The sequence below is a fragment of the Arvicanthis niloticus genome, chromosome 16 (assembly GCF_011762505.2).
Source record: "Arvicanthis niloticus isolate mArvNil1 chromosome 16, mArvNil1.pat.X, whole genome shotgun sequence".
Lineage (NCBI taxonomy): Eukaryota > Metazoa > Chordata > Mammalia > Rodentia > Muridae > Arvicanthis > Arvicanthis niloticus.
In genome coordinates, this window is record NC_047673.1 from 23,397,877 (window position 1) to 23,420,003 (window position 22,127).

At 40.9% G+C, this 22,127-nt stretch overlaps 1 protein-coding gene across 8 annotated transcripts in view; it reads right to left on the minus strand.

Moving 5' to 3' along the window:
- LOC117721623 (pro-neuregulin-1, membrane-bound isoform) overlaps nt 1-21,402 on the minus strand; it is a 200,804-nt gene extending 179,402 nt beyond the window's left edge. For all 8 annotated transcript variants that reach the window (XM_076913993.1, XM_076913992.1, XM_034520431.2 and 5 more), the window contains exon 1: nt 20,844-21,402. In XM_076913993.1, the coding sequence (XP_076770108.1) occupies nt 20,844-20,943 (100 nt within the window). In that variant the 5' untranslated portion in view covers nt 20,944-21,402. The remainder of the gene's footprint in view (nt 1-20,843) is intronic.
- Nucleotides 21,403-22,127: the final 725 nt, after the last annotated feature.

Consider the following 22,127-nt stretch of genomic DNA (forward strand, 5'->3'; position numbering starts at 1 on the left):
GCACCTTTACTCTATTGACTTAAAGAAGGTTGACAATTTTTAAAGAGAAATGACCAGTAGAGTCAAAAACACATACAAGAAGGAAGCAAGGAGAGAGTGAGAACCACCACAGGCTAAAAATCACAAGGAAACATCGAAGAGTTCTGTTTAATGTGCAAAAATAAATAAGAAAACAAATCTTTCTAGATAGCAGGAAAACAAAACGTAAATATACATGATTTGAAAAAATTCAAACAAAACATCTGGAAGTGGATGAGGGGGTTGGGGACATGGAGATGGCTCAGCAGTTAAGAGAGCACATTGTTCTTGCAGAAGACCCCAGAGTGAGGTTCCCAGAACCAATGTGGCTTACAACCATCTATAGATACAACCAATGTGGCTTACAACCATCTACAGCATCAGGCTATTCAACACTCTCTTCTGACCTCTGAAGGAACATGCAAGTACATGCTCACACACACTCATAGACATAAATATAATAAAATAAAACCTTTTTAAAAGAAAAGAGGTGAAGGGGAAGCTATAATTAAAATGAAGAACTTGATGGACTCTTAGCAACAGACTGTGTAGACAGACTGAGTGGAGAGGACAGATCAGAAGGAACAAGAGAATCAGAGGAATACTGGCAAATTTGCAGGAAAGGTTATTAAAAAAAAACAAAAACAAGTAACAACAACAAAGTTAACAATAAAACCTAGTGATCAGAGTAAGGCAGCCCAGTGCGCTTTTAGTTCAAGTGTCAGAGAGAATGAGATACAGAAAATCTGTGAAGAAAAATGGATGAGAACTTTCCAGAATGAAGCGAACTTAAATGTCCAGGAAGCCTGGTGGTGATCCCAAGTAAGTCAAGAGAAAGGAACCCACACCTAAACACATCATAGCGAAACTGCAGGGCTGGGAGCCGAGAGGTCAGAGACTGAGACGCTCCCAGAGAAGAAAGGCAGGTTACCTTCAAAGAGTGGTGGCCAGACCCACAGCTGACTTCTCAATGGCTTCTGATTAGGAAAGCACAGTGGCAAAAAGCCTCATCTCAGTTCTAGACCAAGCTCTATGTGGTACTTAATACCATAATTGCATGCTGACTAAGTCCTTTGTCTGAACTCTTTCTCAAGGTAATGGCAATAAAGAGGAGATAAATTTCTGAAAATAATTCTGAAACCTTCAGCAGCTCTTAGCTTTATTACCCAATAATGTGGTAAAGCCACTGTACTAGAAATAATGGCACTTACCTTGTAAGTTCTGTCTGTGTTAAAAATCTTCCCACCAATCAATTAAAATACCTTCCTGGATCTGGGCCACAGGGAAAGAAAGGAAAAAGTAGAATTGATTCTTTCCCAGTGACAAATGGAGATGGAGTTGCAGCACCTAAATATATCTCTGGGTCACTGAGGAAGCACCTGATTCTTGATCATTTGTGTGTGTGTGTGTGTGTGTGTGTGTGTGTGTGTGTGTGTGTGTGTAGGTCAATGTCTTTTTGGTTCTCCTTTGATGTTTGATTTATATCCTACATCTTATTAATTAGGATTGTGATGACATTGGGCATCTTATGCTCTGGAGTAAGGACACTCAATGATATTTTTATATATAAAAGAAAAGCAATCAAAATGGCTGCTCAGGGCTAGATGTAGCTCTGTGGTGGAGCAATGCCTAGCATGCACAAGGCCCTATGTTCCCTTCAAGCCCTACCAAAAGAAAAGGTGGAAACAAATAAACTTCCCATATATCACTAAAAGCTAAAAAGCACTAATACATGGCCTGTTTTACTTAACCAACGGTCTGCAGCTTGTCATATGAAATACCTGCTTTATCAATAGGAGAACAGATGCATGGGGGAGATTATTAATGAAATTCTGAACAGGTGTCCTTTCATTAACATGCTTGATAACAACCCAGTTACTACATATGAAAGATAGGGTATTGTACATCAGCTAGATACTGTGTTTGCTCAGTTAAGATGATCAACAGGGGCTGTGCCAAAGCTCAGGAGGGGAGAAATGGCCTGATGTCCCCAGCACAGTAAGAAAACCTAAAATGTCAAAAGGGTGAAAAGAATATGTCCACCATGAAGGGGAACCTCTCTGGAAAAATAAACAGAGCCTATGTAAAAGTAAAGGGAGGAGACATGTAGAAATTAAGGATAAGTAGCCTATACTTAAGATAATAAGTAACTAAGGGTGGTTATTTATATTAAGAATTTCAAAGCTAGCAGGAATAGGGCACACACCTACCAGTACTTTGGAGGTAGAGGCAGAGGGAATCTCACCTGCTTAGGGAATTCAAGCACTGAGCCTCAAACAAAAATAAGAGGATTAGAAAGCTATGAAGGGGGAGGAAGGAGGGAAGGAAGGAAGGAAGGAAGGAAGGAAGGAAGGAAGGAAGGAAGAAGAAAGAAAGAAAAAGGAAGAAAGAAAGACAAGAAAAGAAGAAAGGAAGAAAAGGACAGGACAGGACAGAAAAGAAATCTCAGATACTTACTTTCTTGGGTCATAGGATGAGATTCTGAGTTAAAGGACACAGCTGTTATATATCAGAGTTGAATTCTAGTACCATCATTACAAAACTAATTACTACTAAAACATAGTTCAACAAAGATACTTCCTGACCTATAGTTTTTACTTCTCCATGTATTCCCAGGGTTCAGTAGGGCATAAATTCCATAAAGTTCTATCTCTATAACATGCTTGGAAGGAATAAGTAAAGGGCAGTAAAGTCAAGGGTTGCTAAGGAGCTACAATTCACAGGCAGTACCCAATTTCCATGGAGAACTTCTCTATAATGCCTTCTGAATCGTATAGTATATATACTTTATGGTATACTAGCGACACGACTTTTCCATTTTCCTCTAAGTTATTTACATACATCAATAACCAAAGTGGTCCCTACGATGAATTACACGCCATCACTGTATCACTCACCAATAGTTTTTCCATGGGAGATAGACTGTTTTTCCCCTACCACACCAATTTCTTGTCTGCCTAGATCTTTAGAGCAGACATTTCCAACTAACCCTAGTATCCCAAAAAGATGCTAACCACCAAAGACCCCAGGTCACAATGTCCCAGGAGCATAGCACACGAGACTAGAGACTACTGACCTACTAAAAGCAGATTCTGCTATACCAAAAATTTTTATTTGTTGGTTACTAGAGAAGAGAACAATGCCTAAATGCATAAATGATGGCTAAAGTCACAGAAACATAATCCCTCTTAACTGCCGCCTAGAACCATGTCCTATCTGTGCCAGCACAGGTGCCTCCTTGACCAAGGCTCCTACCCCTCATCCTCCAAGAAGAAGGTTGTTTATGGATCTCTTTCTCTCTCTTTCTTTCTTTCTTTCTTTCTTTCTTTCTTTCTTTCTTTCTTTTCTTTCTTTCTGTCTGTCTCTCTATGTGTCTATCTGTCTTTATCTCTCTATGTCTCTGTCAAACACACACACACAAACCCATGCACACACAGACACACATGCACACACATGTACATACACACAGAGATACATGTACTCATACACACACACACATACACACTCGTGTGAGCACGTTCATACACTCGCACTCACTGACAAGGCTTTCACCCTCTAGTGCTAGCCACCCAGCTCCAGAGGCACTTCCTGTGTCTGACCCAGAAATGCTTCCACCCCATGCTAGTTTGGGAAGCAGTTGCTGTCCTCGCAGTTCCTTGGATGCAGTCCCAGTGAACTCTTCCTTCCGTCCCTCTCCAGCCAGTGTTTAATTTTCTCACTAATGAAGCCGGCTGAGTGTGAGTCAGCAAACCTTATGTGTCTCTACTAGCCTCAAAGGAGCTGCATTATCCTCAAGGCAAAGCTCCTCCCTGTGCTACAACCCACAGAGTGCCAGGCTCCGGTGAAGCTCCAATCTGAAGACTTATTCCCTCCATTCTTTGGGAAAATTCCATTTGAGGCCCAGACAAAGCCTACAATATGCCAAGGCTTCTTTAGTTTTGGTATGTCAAGCCAAATCCAAATGACCAGAAGTAAATAAATTGTGCAATAAAAAAAATGTATCGCTTCTCTCATCCTTACTAAGTTTTTCCAGTAATAGTAATAATGGTAATAGAAATAGTGGTAGCAGTAACAACATAACCACTTAAATAAATAATAAATCCCCCCCTCCAGTGAAAAACTGAACTTTTACTCTACAAAACCAGTAATAGAGTACAAGGTATCTGCCCTCTGGCTGTTGGTAGTAAATGATACATCCATCAGTGGCTGGTCACTAGCTAATGTTCCCAAGGGTGACTCAGTGTCTCAGCAGCTGCCGAGGTAGAAAGGTTCTTGGCCTTTTTTTTTTTTTTTTTTTTTTTTTTTTTTTTTTTTTTTTTTTTTTGGATGAGAATACTGTTTCTGAAGAAGAGCATCTATAACAAACCCAGACATCTCTCTCTGAGTCTGAGGGTCTCCTGCATGAAGGGCTTTCGGAGCACTGTGGCGTCTCACACTCACTGCACAGAGGAAGCCCATTCGTAAGCTAATACCATCATCTTCCATGTTATGACATTACGACTTCAGTGGCCATCTTTTCAGAAGGAACTCACCGTATTGTGTAAGAAACTGTAATAAGGAACATGATGATACAAAGGTGTGGTTGACTTACACTTATGGCTGGTATTGAAGTAAAATCATATCAGTGATGTTTCCCAAGATGTTACTTAACGACACAGAAATCTGTGTCTCTTTCTAAAAGCCTAATAGGCCCAAGGTCCTAGAAAGTGAGGTCATATCCAGAATTAACCTTAGATTTTAAAAACCATAACATTATAATAATTAAAATCTCTATACTGAAATCCAAAGATCTGGGTTCTAATTCTGGAACCCATGTTCTTGTGCCCAAAGGTTTCCTTCATCTAAAAAGATAATAATCGTCGTGGTTGTCGTCATCACACAAACTGATGATCACTTAAGTTACCATCCAGTACTAACACTCGAGACTGATGGCATACATAGAAACTTCATGTTTAAGTAGTGTGCAAGTTTCCTTTTCTATTGATGTAAAAGAGCCATGATCAAAATCAACTAGGGCAGGAAAGGGCCTATTTGCATTATGGGTTATCGTTCATCATCAGGGAACACCAAGTCAGCCTGGAGGCAGGAACTTAATAGAGTCCATGGAGAAACATTGCTTACTGGTCTGCCCTCTATGATGAAAGCTTAGGCTGAGTTCTTATACAGTCCAGACCCACCTGCCCAGGATGACTGCTACACTGTGCTGGGCCTTCCTTAATTAATTAAGAAACTGCCTGATGGACAGGCTCACAGACCAATCCAAGGGAAGCAATTCTTCAGTTGAGGCTCTTTCTTACCAGCAGTGTCAAGTTCACAATTGCCATCCATTAACTCTACCAGGCAGATTTTAATATGAAAATTACTTCATTTGCTTGGAATAACTGTTATATAGCTATATGAAAAAGTAATAACATAGAAAACCTTATGTGCAGACAATGGTCAAAGTAATCCTTACACTAAATCTGTCTACCTCTTAGCTGCCTCTAAATGCTTAAGACAAAATGGAAGAAAAATATTTCATGATAAGTAAGACTTTTAGACTGGAAAAAAAACCCTCTAATTCCTATTCCTTGGGCAAAGTCATTAAGCACTGATTAATACATCCTGAGAGTTTCAAAATAAATTTTGAAACTTTAAGCTACAAAAATAATGACTGGTCAGTTTAGGGCCTGGTGACCTGCACTGACATTTTCTAGAATGATACAATAGCCAATCTGCTGTCACAACTGACAGCTCTAAACATGTCACTAACACTTCTACACTCTGGAGTATGTCCCCAGATTCATACTGGCCTCCGGTGACATCATATTGTATAAGTTACCTCTAGGGAAATAGCAGCATCCACTAAAATGGTGGAGAGAGATATAAGATACTAACATATGTTCCTAAAACCACTCGAAAATTCTTCTAGCTAGGAATGATACGTTATTTACATGTGTTAATTTGTTAATAGTTCAGAATTCATACAAGCGCAACAATTAAATTATAAGAAGTCATCCTACAGAGAAGTAAATCTACCACCTCAGAAAGTAGCTCTGGTCAATTATAACTGTTAATCGTGATTATTAATGCTCTTGTTTTGAGGTACTGGGAGCAAATCCGGGGAACTCTGCATTCTATCATAACTTTATCTATTATTTATTTATTTATATTAGTATTTATTCTATCATAACACTAAACTTTCAGCCCTAGTGAAAATAAGTGCAAAGAAAACTTATGGCCATAAAAACTACGGAACCACTTGTTTAAGCATGGGCAAACTTGATACTTAGAACCTAAACCACACAATCAACATGTGATTATTTCACATTTTTTTTGTTTCTCAAAACAAATGTAAAAAATTTTTTTTCATAAAGCCATCAGTGATTAAAAAAAAAAGAAGAAGCTTTAAGTGACCAATGTGCCCTGACCTAGGACAATGATTTGTCCAACAAAGACCTGTTCCGTGCATACCCAAGCACTAGATTCCTAGAGATGTCTATGGGAAATTTTTTATAGTTAGCTAACATTAAAAATACCAGCCAAACATTGGGGATCTTTCAAAGTTATCTCTCTTATGAGACTTGTGAGACAACTTAGGAGGATGAACTGTTTTCCTGATTCATCTGTCTGGAGCAAGAGATGCTACTGCACTTGGCTATGGAACCGCGCATGCGCGAGTGGCAACTTTTTCTGTGTTAAAAGTTGTCAGTAATTTTAAAAGATCTCCTATATGAAATGATACAACAATGAGTCTCCAGGCATCTGTCTTCTTCTTCCTCTCATGTCAGAGGCACAGGCACCTTGAAGTTTTCCTAAACAGCATGTCTTAATCCATGTCCTGCAAGACCAGGGCCAGTGGCCTCTGTCTCTGTAGAGTGCCATGCCCAGATTACAAAGTTTTATTCTGCGATTAGTGGTTTTCTCCTCTTTCTGTCACTGTGCATGAGAAAGAATGGAGTCAACACTGAAAACGCTTTTCATTATATAGAACGTGGCCTCTTTCTCAAAAAGCAGAAGTCGGGCTTTCATGAAGAGGAAATTGGTGAAGATCTAAGGCTCCGTTTGTCTTCCTAAGTGGGACACTGTGGGAAGTCACGTGCTCTTGCCCTTATCTACCCCACAGAAGGTCGTATATCCATCAGATCTGGAGACCATGAACCGGGCATTCTATTCCCCCCTCCCTTAGCTTCTTCCCATTCCCTGAGAGAGGAGATGGCCCTTGTCTCTCTTACCTTGTAGAAATGGACCATGATCTCTTTTGATGGACAGTAAATATAATATATAGAACACTTAAAATATACTATTTCTCCCCAAAATATCAAAAATAGAGTAATTATTTTCTACGGATACTCTCTCTCTGTCAGATTGAAGACAACTGGGAACACACAATGTAATCAACCTGCTTAAAAAAAATCAAACCCTCAGGACATAAGTCTCCTGTTCCTATTGAATTTAATATATGGAAAAACATGTATTTCATTTTCCATTCAACTCAGTATTCAAATAATTGGTTTTCTCCTGACAAACCCACCAGCTCATTTCCATAATTCCTATAAGTATAATTCTTTTCCAAAGTGAATAATACACACAAGTTTCCCCAGGGAAAAGTCCAAGTCCAGGGCAAGGTGACCTCACTACAAGTCATAATCACAATCTATTTTCTGTATTTGATCTAATCCTTCTGAGGACAATATATAGACCTTCAATATTTTCTCCTAGAAATAGACGGTAATAACTTTTGGTATTACTGAAATTATAGCTGTTCATAAAAATCTACCATCTCAGGGGCCTCAAAGTGGACCCTCCCTTTCTTAGTTATTACAAAAAATACATGCATGCAATAATAATTGGTGAGGGAAAAGAGGCCACACATTTGAAGGAGAGTGGAAAGGGGGATATGGGAGGGTTTGGAGGGAGGAAAGAGAAGAGAGAAATGTAGTAATTAAAATATAATCTCACAAATAAACCAAAAATTAAAAATAAAACTTCTGAGTGGAGACTGAATCAAAACTTTTGACAGTGAAATGCCATCCTTAATATCAATATATTTCTATTTCACTGTTGGCAGAGAATACAGAAGGTACTAAAATAATATAAAGCAGATCTGATGAATATGCACAAAATTACGATCTACTTTACACTAATGAAAATCTTCAGACAATGAATATACAATGTCTCTTAATACAATAAAATGACTATCAAATCAATTCATAGAATATAATCATTTATTCTTATGTTTCTGGAAATAGGCTACAGTAATATATACATACATGTATGTGTATGTATATATAACATATAACATATATAATACATACAGAAATGTATATAAAATCATATATATTGGTTTCATTCATTTACTTTGCAAACTCATGCACAGAGTACAGTACTAGGCACTGCGTGCAAGACAGTCACTCAAACACTATCCTAAATTTCAAACCAAAGAAAGTTATGAATGGAAGTATTATTTTTAAAAGAGTAATAATCAGATGTTTTGAAAGATTGAGAATACGAGTATATACATTTAAGACGCACAAACAAGATGACCAGCTATAGGGAGTCCCTGGCTGCTAGAGTGACAACCAGTTTCCCTCGGGAACAAAATCTTGTATAGGTTATATAATCTTAACTGGTCAGCTGTGGATACATGTCCATATTAACAGCATCAAATGGACTAGTGTGTGTGTGTGTGTGTGTGTGTGTGTGTGTGTGTGATAGACAGATAGATAGATAGATAGATAGATACAGAGATACAGAGATAGATACACAGACAGACAGACAGATATAGATAGGCAGATAGATCTAGATATATATGGGTGTGTACCTGTGTGTGTGCATACATATATCTGTATATATACATTTACACATAACAATAATGAAAGAAGCAATGATGAATTGAGAAGAGGTGAAACAAGGGAGGATCTGGAGGTTCAGATGGAGGGCAGGAATTATGTGGAGAGGGTGCTCATGTACGAAGTTCACAAATGGTTAGATAATGAAGTAAAATTCAGTAGCATGCAATACAGGACTAATATATTAAGACAACACCAACTACTTGTTCCTTTACTGCCTGTAAAGGAATGTATCTATGCATCCTAAAGTTTATACAATATCTCAAATTAAGAAGCCCTAGCTATTCTTTGTATGAATGTATTATATATTTATATAACACCTTCACCAGTGTTCCAAAAATACATTTCATGAATGGTGCTAGCACAATTACTTACCAAGAACCTCTATGCCTAAGACCCAGTAAAAAGACAGACAGTGTTAATAAAGTTAACACTCCTATGGGCTTAAACACTGGTAACTGCATGAAGTAAGAGCACAACGTTAGAGGAAAAGAGATTGAAAAAATATTTAGTATATTTTTATTAATAAAATTGGTATTTTAAATAAAACTGACATTGTAATCTTGGTTCTACAGCAAGCACAATATAAAATATTCACCCCAGGACTGGAATATGGATCTCATAGATTACTGTCCACATGAGCAAATGTGGAGAGTGGTGCCCAAGTCATGGTATGGAATAGTTATGTCTGGACTCACACCAAGCAATCAGAGAGAGCCAGGACCTTGTCCATTAACAATCACTGTTCTGTTTTAATGGTCAATAAAATCCCCATCACAGTCAGGATTAAACCAGTATTTCTTTTTTCTAAAACTAATGTCAGTCTCCAAGCCACACAACCACTGATGTGTCACAGAAACATCTGATGGGTACTGTACAAAGTCAGTATTTCATGAGGCATTGCTCTGAAATGCACTGTATACAAAGACGGACACATTTAGGGGTTGGGGAGTGTACTGGGGAACCCGAGCTTTGTGCACATAAGCCAAGCGTTCCACCACAGCACTCTGTCCCCAGTCTCCTTTTTACTTTTAACTTTGAGAAAAGGTCTAAGTGGGCTTTAAACTCACTCTGTAGGTCAGGCAGATCTTTAATATGCCTTCCTCCCGCCTCAGCTTCCTGAGTAACTGGGGTGGTAGGCCTATGTCACCAGGTTGGATGCAAAGACAAGACTTGTCAGGGATACGGCAAATCTCCAAATGCAACATGGATGAGCAGAATGATTCCTAAGTAACATGTTCATGGCCCTGAGTATGATTTCCAGCACTATGTGTGTCTGTGTACACATTCACACACACAGGAACATTGCAAGGTCGTTTTATTTAGACTGTGCATATTAGTGGACACCTTCAGGTAAGAGGGCTTTACTTTAAGGTGACAAGGACAGACAAGCTTGGAAGAAGACAAAGACCTGCTTGGCTCTAGACTGATACAAGATACTGATCAATATCGTCCCTGCGTGGACAAGACTGGATCAACTGTCACAAGTGGGGGTGGTGACACCAGCATGTGAATCCAAGCATATTACTTTAGGGGGATTTCATTCTATCAACACCTCACAGAACATGGAAATGTGAATTCAAAGTATAGAAACCTGCAAGATGGCTCCCCTGGAAAAAGGCGCTGGCTGCCCTGCCTAACTACAGCAGTTAGATCACTAGATCCCAGGTGATGGAGAGGGAGCCAGTTGTCCCCTGCCCACTCCATACAAGGTGTCAAGTGTTCATTCACAACTTCCAACATACACACATGCACATACATGTGCACATGAATAAATAAATGGATGTAAAACACTATCACCCATACTTCAGACTAATGGACTGAGAGATATAAAACTATGTTAGTTAGCATAAACATCATACAGGCTTGCAAGAGCCATTCAATTATGATTTTAAATGTCCTGTCCTGGATTCCTTGTGAACTGTTGATTGACTAACTAACAGGTTCATGTTGCAGCCTCATATTGATCCCCAACTGAGCTTACAAATGGCTAGTAACCAGAAATCTGCATGAAAGAATAAAAACGCAGACATACAACCCTTATACTTATTACCCACAAATCCTTAATGTAGTATTAACTCATACCAAGAAAGTAAACCCACCAGGTTAGAAGTGGAGAGATAATGAAGAAAAAAAAGGGAGAGACTGATAAAAAAAAATATTGTAACTCTGTTGAACTTTATACAAATTATCACGCAGTGGGTATGAAATAGTATGGTGCTGCATCTAAAATATCTTATTTTGACGCTGAAATTACATCAGTTACTATTAAAGAAGGTAACTACCCATGCATTGTCCTCATGGATAGGTAAAAGAAAGGCTAAAGAACGCAGAAAGGGAGGAAGAATGGACATGCTCAGTGGTAACTAGAAAACTTTCCAAGTACAGACAGACTTGAAAAGACAAAGAATTGAATGTAACAGTACATAACCAGCACATGCACGGTTTCAATAAAAGAAAGTGCTCTTGTTGTGAATGACAGTTTTCTATTAAATACCTTTCATCTGACACCTCCTATTCTTTGACTCTGGATGCCTTTCTTGTGACCTTACACACATGAGCTGCAGTTTCTTATAACTACAGTCAAGGGAAAATTCTGAAATAAATGACATATGCAACAGTTAAGTTAAACAAACATTTTCAAATGTAAAATTGGGAGATTTAAAAAAAAAAAAAAAAGCATCCCTTCATTCTAATTAACTCAGGAGAACGAGGATAAAAAGGTACTTTTTTCGACTCTCCAAGTTGTCATTGTTGTTGTTATCATTGTTGCTTCCTCCTCATCCTCATCCTCTTCCTCCTCCTTCTCTTCTCTTCCTCTTCTTCCTCCTCCTTCTCTTCTCTTCCTCTTCTTCCTCCTCCTTCTCTTCTCTTCCTCTTCTTCCTCCTCCTTCTCTTCCTCTTCTTCTTGTGTGTAGGATGATTGAATAAGAATATAATTGATACTGAGCTGTACAACACTAAGCTCCAAGACTCCAGACTATTCATTCTAACCACATAGAATGTCACTGAGATGTACCAAGTTTGGGACTGGGCAAGATTTTGACTGGCTTCCTTAAACCTTAAATGTGTGGCATTCTTCCTGTGGAGACTTTTTAAAAGGGTTAGGCTGGAGGGATGCTCAGTGCTCAAGAGCACTTGCTGTTTTTATAGAGGACCCAGGTTCAGTTTCCAGCACCCACATCAGGTAGCTTAAAACTACCTGTAACTCTGGATCCAAAGGCTCCAACAGCCTCTTCTGTCCTCCAGAGGCATCAGGTATGCATGCGGTACACATACATCCATGCAGGCACTCACACACACACACACACACACACACACACACACACAGAATAAAAATAAACCCTTTCTATGAGCATGAAATTTTTTCTAAAAATAATTTAATACTCAAATTTTATATTAAGCCAAATTGAAACATTTAAGTTACAAAAGTTATTGTGTAGAAATTTCAACTTTCAATTTGTGAGTTCTTGAAGAGAATTGATATTCAAAACATTTCACTATTTTTTAAATTGCACTTATTTGAACAAAACTCAAAATTGGAATTCAGGTGAGTACTCTACACTGAGCTCTAGCCCAACCTCTCAAAGTAGAATGGAGACATCCCATGTAATGACTGGCTTTAGACTCATTGTGGAATAACTAAAGATATTGTGTTGTACTTTATAACTGTAACTTTAGACTCTAAAGTTGGGACATGATGACTTGCAATCAAAAAAAGTGAATTTTTAAAATAGGCTTTATCTGAATGTTCAATTTATAAACATAACCATCTTATAAAAATATGAGATGGTTCAGTGGTTAAGAGCCCAGGTTTTGTTCTTACAGAGGACCCAGGTTCACTTTGCAGCACCCACCTGGCGGCGCAGAACTTTCTGTAACTCCAGTTCCAGGAGATTTGATGTCTCTTCTAACCTCTAAAAATCTCCTCCATACTTGGGATGAACATTCACACCATCAGGTATACACATATACACATAAGATTGAATAAATACATTTTAAATGATGTATAAATATCTAGAAACATCAGGAAACACATAAATACTTGATAGTATAAGAAAACCCAATCTGGTGGAATACTGTAAAAGTGAGATGACCCAAGCCCACCCTACCCTTATTCCCTAGTACTGAAAGAGAAGATCCAGGTCATCTGTATGAATTTGAGGCTAACCTGGTCTACTCACCAAGTCCAGGCCAGATAGCACTACACAGAAATACCATGTCTAACCATAAATAAATAAATAAATAAATAAATAAATAAATAAATAAAGGCAGTGTTAGGATGAATGGTTTCATAGTGTTTGTTTGTTTGTTTTCCAGTTATCAATGTTCCCTAATCACACCTGGAGTACTTCTCTGTAGAAACTTGGTGATTAAGATATAGTATAAGAGCATGAAAAATTATACTAAGGTAAACAAGACTTACTTCCCTGTCAAAATTGTCACCTTTTTTCTCTGTGTAAAAACTGCTAGTTGTTCAGCCCTGCAATGTTACAGTGGCTTCATCCTCTGTGACTATCTGAGGAGACTAACCTACCAACTGCCGAAATGCTACTTCTTCAGTTATCCCCTCGTGTAGCTTTCATGCATGACTTTAATCTGATTTCATAACTAAAACTTCTAAGATACTTCCAAAGTTATCATTATCACCACATTATTTAAAATAATATATAAAGCATAAAAGTCAAATTACTAAGAGAAAAAAAAAATCTGATATTGAACTCTGACATGTGGGGTAATCAGCCATGCATGACCTATAAAACCGACAATTTCGTATGGTTCAGCCTAATAGAATTCCCTGACTCCAACATCATTACTGTAAATGTCGACAGCTGCCGGCACAGTCAGCTGCCTTCCTATTGAAGCTGGGAGCTGGAAAGCATTGGAACACTGTAGGAGAGCATGGGCTATACCTCCTAGTAATATTTCCTTGCCAGCAGCAAGTAATGTAAACTACATTACACTTTATAAAAGGAAATGATACAACGTGGGAATCAAGACAGATATGGCCGGCAGAGGGTGGAATCAATCATGAACAGCCTAAAGAGATGGCTCAGAGGTTAAGGCAGCTTGCTGGGTTTGGTTCCCCACACTCACTTTGGGAAGCTCACGAACACCCATAATTCCTGCTCCAAGGGACCTGATGCCCTCTCTTGGCCTCCATGGGCACCTACGCCCAAGTTCACATACACAGACACAAACACACAGAAATACAAAACAAAACAAAACAAAATAAATAAATCTTTAAATCATCATGAGCGGGAGACCCATAAGTAAGAGGAGTTATGGGTTGGTACATTTCAGCATTCGTGCAAAAACTCTAACCTGTTTTGGGAAATGTGTTTGTCAAAGAAACATTCTTCAATGGGACAGCCAGCCTCTGTGTCTGATGAAACAACAGAAATAAATCTAGTATCTTTTGTTCAGCGTGGGAGCTTCCCCACACGTGTCCAAGGCCAAGGTGAAAACTGTTAAACATCACTAAACATCCTCATGAGGACCACTTGCGTCTAACTGGACAGGGGGTACCTAGAAAGGCCCTGCAGATGCTTGGCTCTCTAGAGAAAGGTGCCAATGAGCACAAATCTGACCAAATGAGACATCCTGGTAAGCACCAGCATCATGATGGCTGAAAATATCCTGAATCGGAATTCTTAAGGAATTGGAGCTACTGTCTAATTAGGGGGAAGAGCTACTGACTAGTTTGGGGTGGGGAGAAAAATCTACCCAAATCAGCTAACTTTGATCAAACCGAGACACTGTTCATTTTACCATTCTGCCCAGGATACTGTTAAAAACTGAAAAAGGAAAAGGCAGAAGTTGTCTTTGGGGAATAGCAGTACAATGCTCTCGGAGCACCCTCTGGAGGCCAGAGGAAGGTGTCACTCCTAGGAGGAAGAAAGGAACTGGAGAATGTCTGACCTGTAATATCTTAACTCCTGTCATCAAGAGGACATGAGAAATGAGCATCACTTAAACAGTTTGAAATCCACGAGAAACCCAAGCAATGTACTGCAAAATTCTCAAATAAGTTCTCAAATAAGTTTGCTATGTCGTTTTCCAGAAGCCTTGATCAGCAAACTTTCTGCCTACATTCTGAATTCTTGGGGAAACTTAATGCAGAGACATTTGTGCTTGTTCATATTCCTGTGTGTACACGGATGCATGCACAAGCATGGGCAGGCATGGGGAGGACAGAAGACAGTCCTCATGGGCCACAGAATTTTTTTTCAGTCTCTCACTGGCATGGAACTTACCAGGTAGGCTGGCTGGCCAGAAAGCCTCTGGACTGGCCTGACTCCACCTCCCCAGTACAAGATTCATATGCAGACACCACCAGGCTTATTTTTAATGTGGACTCTGCAGAGCAAACTGAGGTCTTCATGCTTGCAAGATATTTTTAATATTTAGAAGAAGCAGGTTTATATGTGATTATTCACTAACAAAATATAGTTTTGCAAACAAAAGAGTATCGTATAACCTCAATCAACAGGTTTTTTAAACTAACTAGCTTCATTTTTAATAAACAGAATGAACTAAGCTAGGTGGTGTTTTGTTTTGTTTTCCTCACACCTCACATCTTCTAAAGCAACAAACAGTGACATCTATTGGTATTTTGGTAGCTCGCTTTTTGTTCTTTCATTTCAGCCAATTAAAACTCTCTCGCAGATGCAAAACCAATTAGGATGGGCAGAATTGCCTCTTGATGCTTTAAGGAAAGTTAGCTTTATGCAGATTAACAGTATACTTAGGAAGTATATTTTCACTTGGAAAGAATAAAGTAAAAATAATATAACTTATTTTTTTTCTTCTTTTTCTATTAGTCAAGGGTCAGCGTTTGAGGGTTAACCAATCAAGAGAAGTAAAATTATCACTCCTTGAAGCAAATTTGATAACTCTCCCCAAAATACTGACAACATGATGTGATTTTTTTTTCTCTTGTGATACACGTCAGTAAACCATCAGCATTGTTAAATTCCAACTTAATTTGTTTCTTTGGTAAAAGGTAATATGTCTGGTAAAAAGCATTTCTATTCCCCCACACTTGAAACATGACATTACAACCATTCTAGTGAGACTGGAAAGGGGGCAAACACTGAGAAATGTGTATTTACTGTATTGCTTGTTTTGCTTCTATTTCAAAATAGGTGCACCAGGGTGTATGAATTTTACATTGATTGTCACTCCTGATAAAGATAACGAAGAACATGTAGATGTATAATTTGTTTTAGTGGCTGTAATTTATGCAAGTCTCAAGGAAGAAGACTATATATTCTGTACTACCAAAAGGAGGTTTGAACAGCAACTCTGAAAGCATTGCCAGAAAAGGAATCAGGTTTCAAAATCTTGCAGCTTGAAACCTCAACATTTTCCTGCCAGATAAAATCCTGTTGCACCTCGGTCTACTTTCAATATTTAGATTGAGCTCTGCAATGTTTTCATAATACATGTATGCAGTGATGAAACTTGACGGACTCACTTTTCTCTATCTTTACAGGTAGTGCATATTAATATTTATATCCACTCTAACCTGAGGTCACCACTGGGTTTTCCTTCCCATAAAAGGAAGATTCTGAAAATTATGTCACATATCCTTGCAAACAATTCCTTCCTTGAGTAATCTGATAAAGAAAGCTTGTATTGACTGTGTACTGATTCCCTGTTGGGCAATAGTCAGCATGCTTTCCTGGGTTTTCTTGTTCACACTCCAGAGAGTCAGGAATTATCTCCTCTTTTCAAAATAAGGAAACTTAGGCACAGAAAGATTAAGTAACTTTCCCATGAATTTACAACTAATGGGTGTTTGGTAATGCTAGAATTTACATCCAGTCTGTCTAGAGAACTATGGGCCAGGACTTAGTTCTGCCAAATGTTAGGATATTTTCATATGTTCTGTTTTAAAAATGATATTATATATAATGCATGTAATACACTGCCTGGAACACTAACAGTATCTCTGTTAATTAATGAATAGTAATCTTCATTGCTCTGAATAGAAAAGGATACTGTAAATATATTTACTGTTCACATGATGGCCCAAGACTTTCTGATATTATATCTACATGTATATGTGCATATATAAGCACATATATATATAGACACATGTGCTGATAAGTACATATATACATGTATATATATATATACATAGACACATGTGCATATATAAGCAATATATGTTCTCATTCTCACCAGTACCATTATCATTCTCTATATCATTCTGTATCTAAGCTTCCTTTCCTCATTCTTCCTGTTTTTTTACTTCTTTATAACAAGTCCCATTTTGTTCTGTAAATAATCTTTAATGTTTTTAATAATTACATAATGTAAGCAGTTACAAGTAACCAGGTTGAAACAGATCACTGGACATTCCTTTTCCTTCTGTAAACACAGACTGCCCTGTTAGTGACAGGGCACTTTATTTCCAAGAATGTTTACAGGCACTTCAGCCTTTGGAGCCATTTAGTTAAGGAAACAGGTGGATGATATCATTTGAGGCGTGCACAGCCTGATTCTAACTATTAGGGATAACAAGTTTCTTAAGTTTTCCACTCACAAATACCTCTTCCATCAAGCATGAAAAAAAAAATAGCACATAATAGTTCTAGATCTGAAACAGGTACAATAACAGATTTATTACAGGTCATTTAAGAGTCAAAACAATAACAGAAAGAATACTGTATAGACTATCAGCAATCTTAAGGAAGGTATCAAGTCAACTGGTAAATTGACAGAATTAAAAAAAACTGGTTTTGTAATTCAGGCTTCTAGAGGAAAATGCTAACTTGAATGAATCAATCAGAGGTAGGTTCTGGGAAGGCCAGCTTGCAGGAGGTTCAGGACATTATGGGACCCTCGATACACGGATCTGTGACACAAAGCCCAGGATTTTGCTGAGGTTGCTTATTTTGTGCAAAGAAGAATCTATGACCTCAAGGACATGGGACTCCTGACAGCCATCATCATGGAGTAGATAATTCTATTGAACATCTGCAGCTACAACCAGTGTGCAGTTCAGTATTTGTTAATTACATCAAAATGTAGATAGGAGGGGCTGGAGAGAAGGCTGAGTGGTTAAGAAAGAGCATTGGCTGTTCTTCCAGAGGACCTGGGTTCAATTCTCAGCACCCACATGGCAGCTCACAACTCTCTGTAACTCTTGTTCCAGAGAATCCAACACCCTTAAATAGACATACATGTAGTCAAAACACCAATGTGTGTAATGTAAAAAAAATAAATACTTTTTTTTTAAATGCAGATAGAAAACACAGCCAGGTCAGTAAGACCCACCAACTAGATCTGCCAATACAGCAGTTTAAAAGGTGTTTTTCTCCTAAAGAGTTCCCACCAACATACCTATGCATAAGATAAAGTACAGAGCAGGGTTAAGTACCCTCAGTTATCTCTGCTGTAGATGTGATAAGACTCAGCACTGCATCACCAAGGACACACATAGCACTTCAAAGGCTGTTTTAAGGAAAGGTTGACACTTTGCGCTGAAGGTCACCAACCCAGGAACAATTCAAAGAGATGGTGGTCCTTTTAAATCCTAAATCTGGCTACGTGGCAAATGTGAAGGCTATTGGTGATTCCATAGACCCACAGGCCAAAGGAAAGATCCAGAACAAGTGTGGATTTACCCCACATATCCCCAGGGCTATTAGCTATTCATCTTCAATAAGGAAAATCAGACTGGGACTTACCATTAGAAGGAAAGATGACAAAGGAAAGGCAGAAACAGCATATCCTAAGCAGGACTACCCAATACCTTGTATTTCTACATAATGCAAATTTCAAGGTGACTATTTGCAAATCAAATGAATAAATGCTCTTAATCTGGTTTAATCTGTTGATGGTATCCTAAAGGGGGGTACAAATTTCTTTGGAGGGAACAAAGTGTCTCTCCGTTTCCCTCACTCCACACCCTAATCATATCATGAGAGGAAACAAACTAAAATCTAGCCCACAGACAACTTCATCCCAATTTTTTTTTTCTGGGAAAATGAGAAAAAAAAAGTATCATTGAGTCTGGTTAAGTGAGAGTCACAGCACTAGGATTTCAAATCCTCAAGGGAGCTGGCAAAGAAACTTTAGACTTCTCTAAGAACATTAGGTAGTTCTGAGACAGATGCCCACCTGGTGAGTCAGGGCTGCAGTCAGCCCTGAGACTTCTCCTAACCTCTCCCCACCTGAACCACTGCCTTCACTAAAACATCTCAGGTATGTTGTAGACTTGAGCCCTTGTTGAGAGATAAGCTTGCTACTGAAAGGGATGCTAGTCAGATCAAGACCCCATCTTAATCCAGGAGAGCATCTAAGTCAGTTCTCAACCCTTCCTAATGCTTGAACCCTTTAATTCAGTTCCCCAAACCATAAAATTATTTCGTTGCTACTTAGTATCTGTAATTTCGCTACTGTTACTAGTCTCCAGTGAAAGGGTCCTTTAGCCTGCTGAAAGGGTCGCGACCCACAGGTTGAGAATCCCCGGTTTAAGCAGCCTGTGCAAACAAGTGAAGTAAATAAAAGCCACACGTGGTGACAAGAGAAACAGAAAGTTCTGTATATCTTTACGGTTCTGGGTCTCTTTAACAAACTCTGATGACATTAATCCAGACCCACGTTTTATACTTTGTTGAGTGTAATGTTGTAGATAATCTCCAAAATATACAGTAAAATATTAGGAAAACATCCGTCTACCTTCAGGAAGGCTCATGCAGGGTAATTAAGGTGAAACTGATCAGCAGTGCCTTTTATGCAGTCACAAGAACGAACGGGCCAGGGGCTAAACAATTACTCTCTCTGTTCAGTTTCTGTTTTGTTCTAAACCTTGCTTAGGGGCTCTGCCAACAATCCAGGTTCTGAAACGCCGAGCGAATCCAAGGGGCGTACTAAGAAAAACGAGGTTAGTTTTCTTCCTGCACCGAGCAGATACTTCTGCTCATCTCCTTTAGGCACAGACTACACAAGTGTGGTTAATTTCCCAGAAGTACTTCATAATATGTGTGTTGGGAGTGCTCTAAGAGACACGGGGCATCCAGATCAACCATAGGGGGACCGCAGAGGGAGGTAAAGACCCTCTCATGGGTCACCCCTTAAGCATCTATTTAGCAACTCTTTGACAAGTTTTGGTCACGGGCGACTTTTCATGCCTCCTCTGACCAAGTCAGTGCAATAGCCTTTCCTAGGGATATCTAGGGTGGCACTGTCATTACGGTGGATTAAAAAGATCGGGTAACAAAAATCCTTAACTCCCCCTCCCTTCTTTCATTCTATATATATCCGGCAAGCAATGGGGTTCAAATATTGGGATAAACTGTTCCTTTCTGACGTCTCTTGAGAAACTAAACTAGCCATCTTTATCAGGATAGCCCTGAAAACTTGAACAGCCAAAGCCAAATTTATTCCGAGCCGACCTGAATCTTGGCACCAGGTCGGGTTCTGCGTGCTTCGCTGACCATTAGGAATCCCTCTCAGCTGCCCTAGGTTTCCCTATCGTCGCACGCAATCGGGGCGATCCTAGGCTCGCACGGCGGCTGTCCACCGCTTCCCTCCGGTCACCGCGCAGACGCCTGAACGCCCACGCCACCCTTTCCCCGACCACCCTCTGCGTAGCCCCGCGGCGGGGCGCAGGCTCTTGGACCCCGAGCCGGTCCCTGATTCACTCGCTAGAGGGCAGAAGGGGCCCGCGCAAAGCCCTTGGGCCGCAGGGCACGCGCAGCCGGTAGGGATCCCGCAATCGGAGCCGCACTCGGGGCTGGGCTCCGCGACCGACGCGGGGGCCCGGGGCAGAGCCCGGGAGCATCGGCGCACCGCGGACCCGGAGGGCCCGGGAGGGACAGCCAGCAGTCTCGGGGTGCACGCAGCGCTCGGGCACCAGGTGGAGGCGGCGCCTGCACGGCAGCTTGGGGACCGGGTCAGGCGCCAAGAGAGCTGCGCGGGGACGCACAGGACTGGGCGAGGTGCCCGCCTGGGAGCTGCGGAGCAGCTGGCACTCACCTGGGCTCGGGTCGCCCTCGCCCGGCGCGGGCTTCCCGCGGGATCCCCGGTCCTTCTTCTTGCCCTTCCCCTTGCCTTTGCCTTCTTTGCGCTCAGACATCTCTCCGAAGATGAGCGCTCTACGCAGACCCGGGTGGGCGACGGTGAAGATGACGCGCGACAAGTTTGGTCCAAGGGCTTGCAGAAAAGTTTGTCCCCGGAGGGAAAAACCAGCGGCCAGGCAGCGCGGGGGTGTCGCCTTTCGCCTACAAGGAGAGGCGTAGACTCGATCACCTGGAGCCTCCGCTACGTGTCGGGGTGTCTCGGGGACACTCTGGTGTCCCAGGTCCCGCCGCTGCCGGTTCTGGAGTGGCCTCGCTCCGGTGGCCTGTCTCGCTCCCTTACAACCAGAAGAGGGAAAGGTGCTCACAGTCCCGGTCTACGTTCGCATCTCTCGGCAGCTGCCGCTGCTGCGCTGCGCTCCGCTCCTGCTGCCCGCGCGGCCCGGAGTTCCCACAAGTTTTGGGGAAGTCCTAGCCGGCTCTTTTTCAATTGCCCGCAGGTTGGACGCAGGCGCCTCCTTCGCACCCTCCCCTCGCCTCGCCCCCTCCCTCTTCCCCACCACACCCCCACCCCGAGGCGCAGACACGCCACCGGGAGGAGCCTGAGCTGGGCGATCGCGGCTCAGCCCCTTTCTTCTGGCAGCCCGGGCCAGGCTTGGGGAGGCCGAGCCTAGCGGCTGCCCGGAACTCCCGACAGGGGTCGCTGGAAGCTGCGCTGACACTATCGTAGTCGCTGACGGACCGAACGGAGCAGTTTGGCTAGGCTAGGAAGGGACCCTGGTGCTCGCAGTCTCTGGCAGGCTGCGGAGCTGATCTAAGCCTTGAAAAGTGTGTGGGGGGCGTGGTGTGGTGGGGTCGGGTGGGAGAAGATGGAGAAAAGTTTGCAACCTTAGTACCTGCTCCACAATGAAAGCTCCGGAGACCTGGAGCCCCGGGGAGGGGGAGGAACAGTTGCTATTTCCCAGAAGGGTTCAGAGTTCATTTCTCTCGCTTTAGGGAAGTTTCCCTCTGGCACTAAGGGCGAAGGTGCAGTCTGGGGTGGAAGGGAGTCTGAGGTACCCAGGAAAGCTTCTGTGAACTTCAAGCATGAACAGCTTGCACTTCGTACATCTGCCACTTGAGCATGTGTCTGCCTTCCTGTTCTTAAAAGCACGACTATTGGATTTCCCATCTCCATTTAAAAAAAAAACAAAAAACAAAAAAACAAAAAACACTCTAGCTTCTTAGCACACGCATCTCTTAC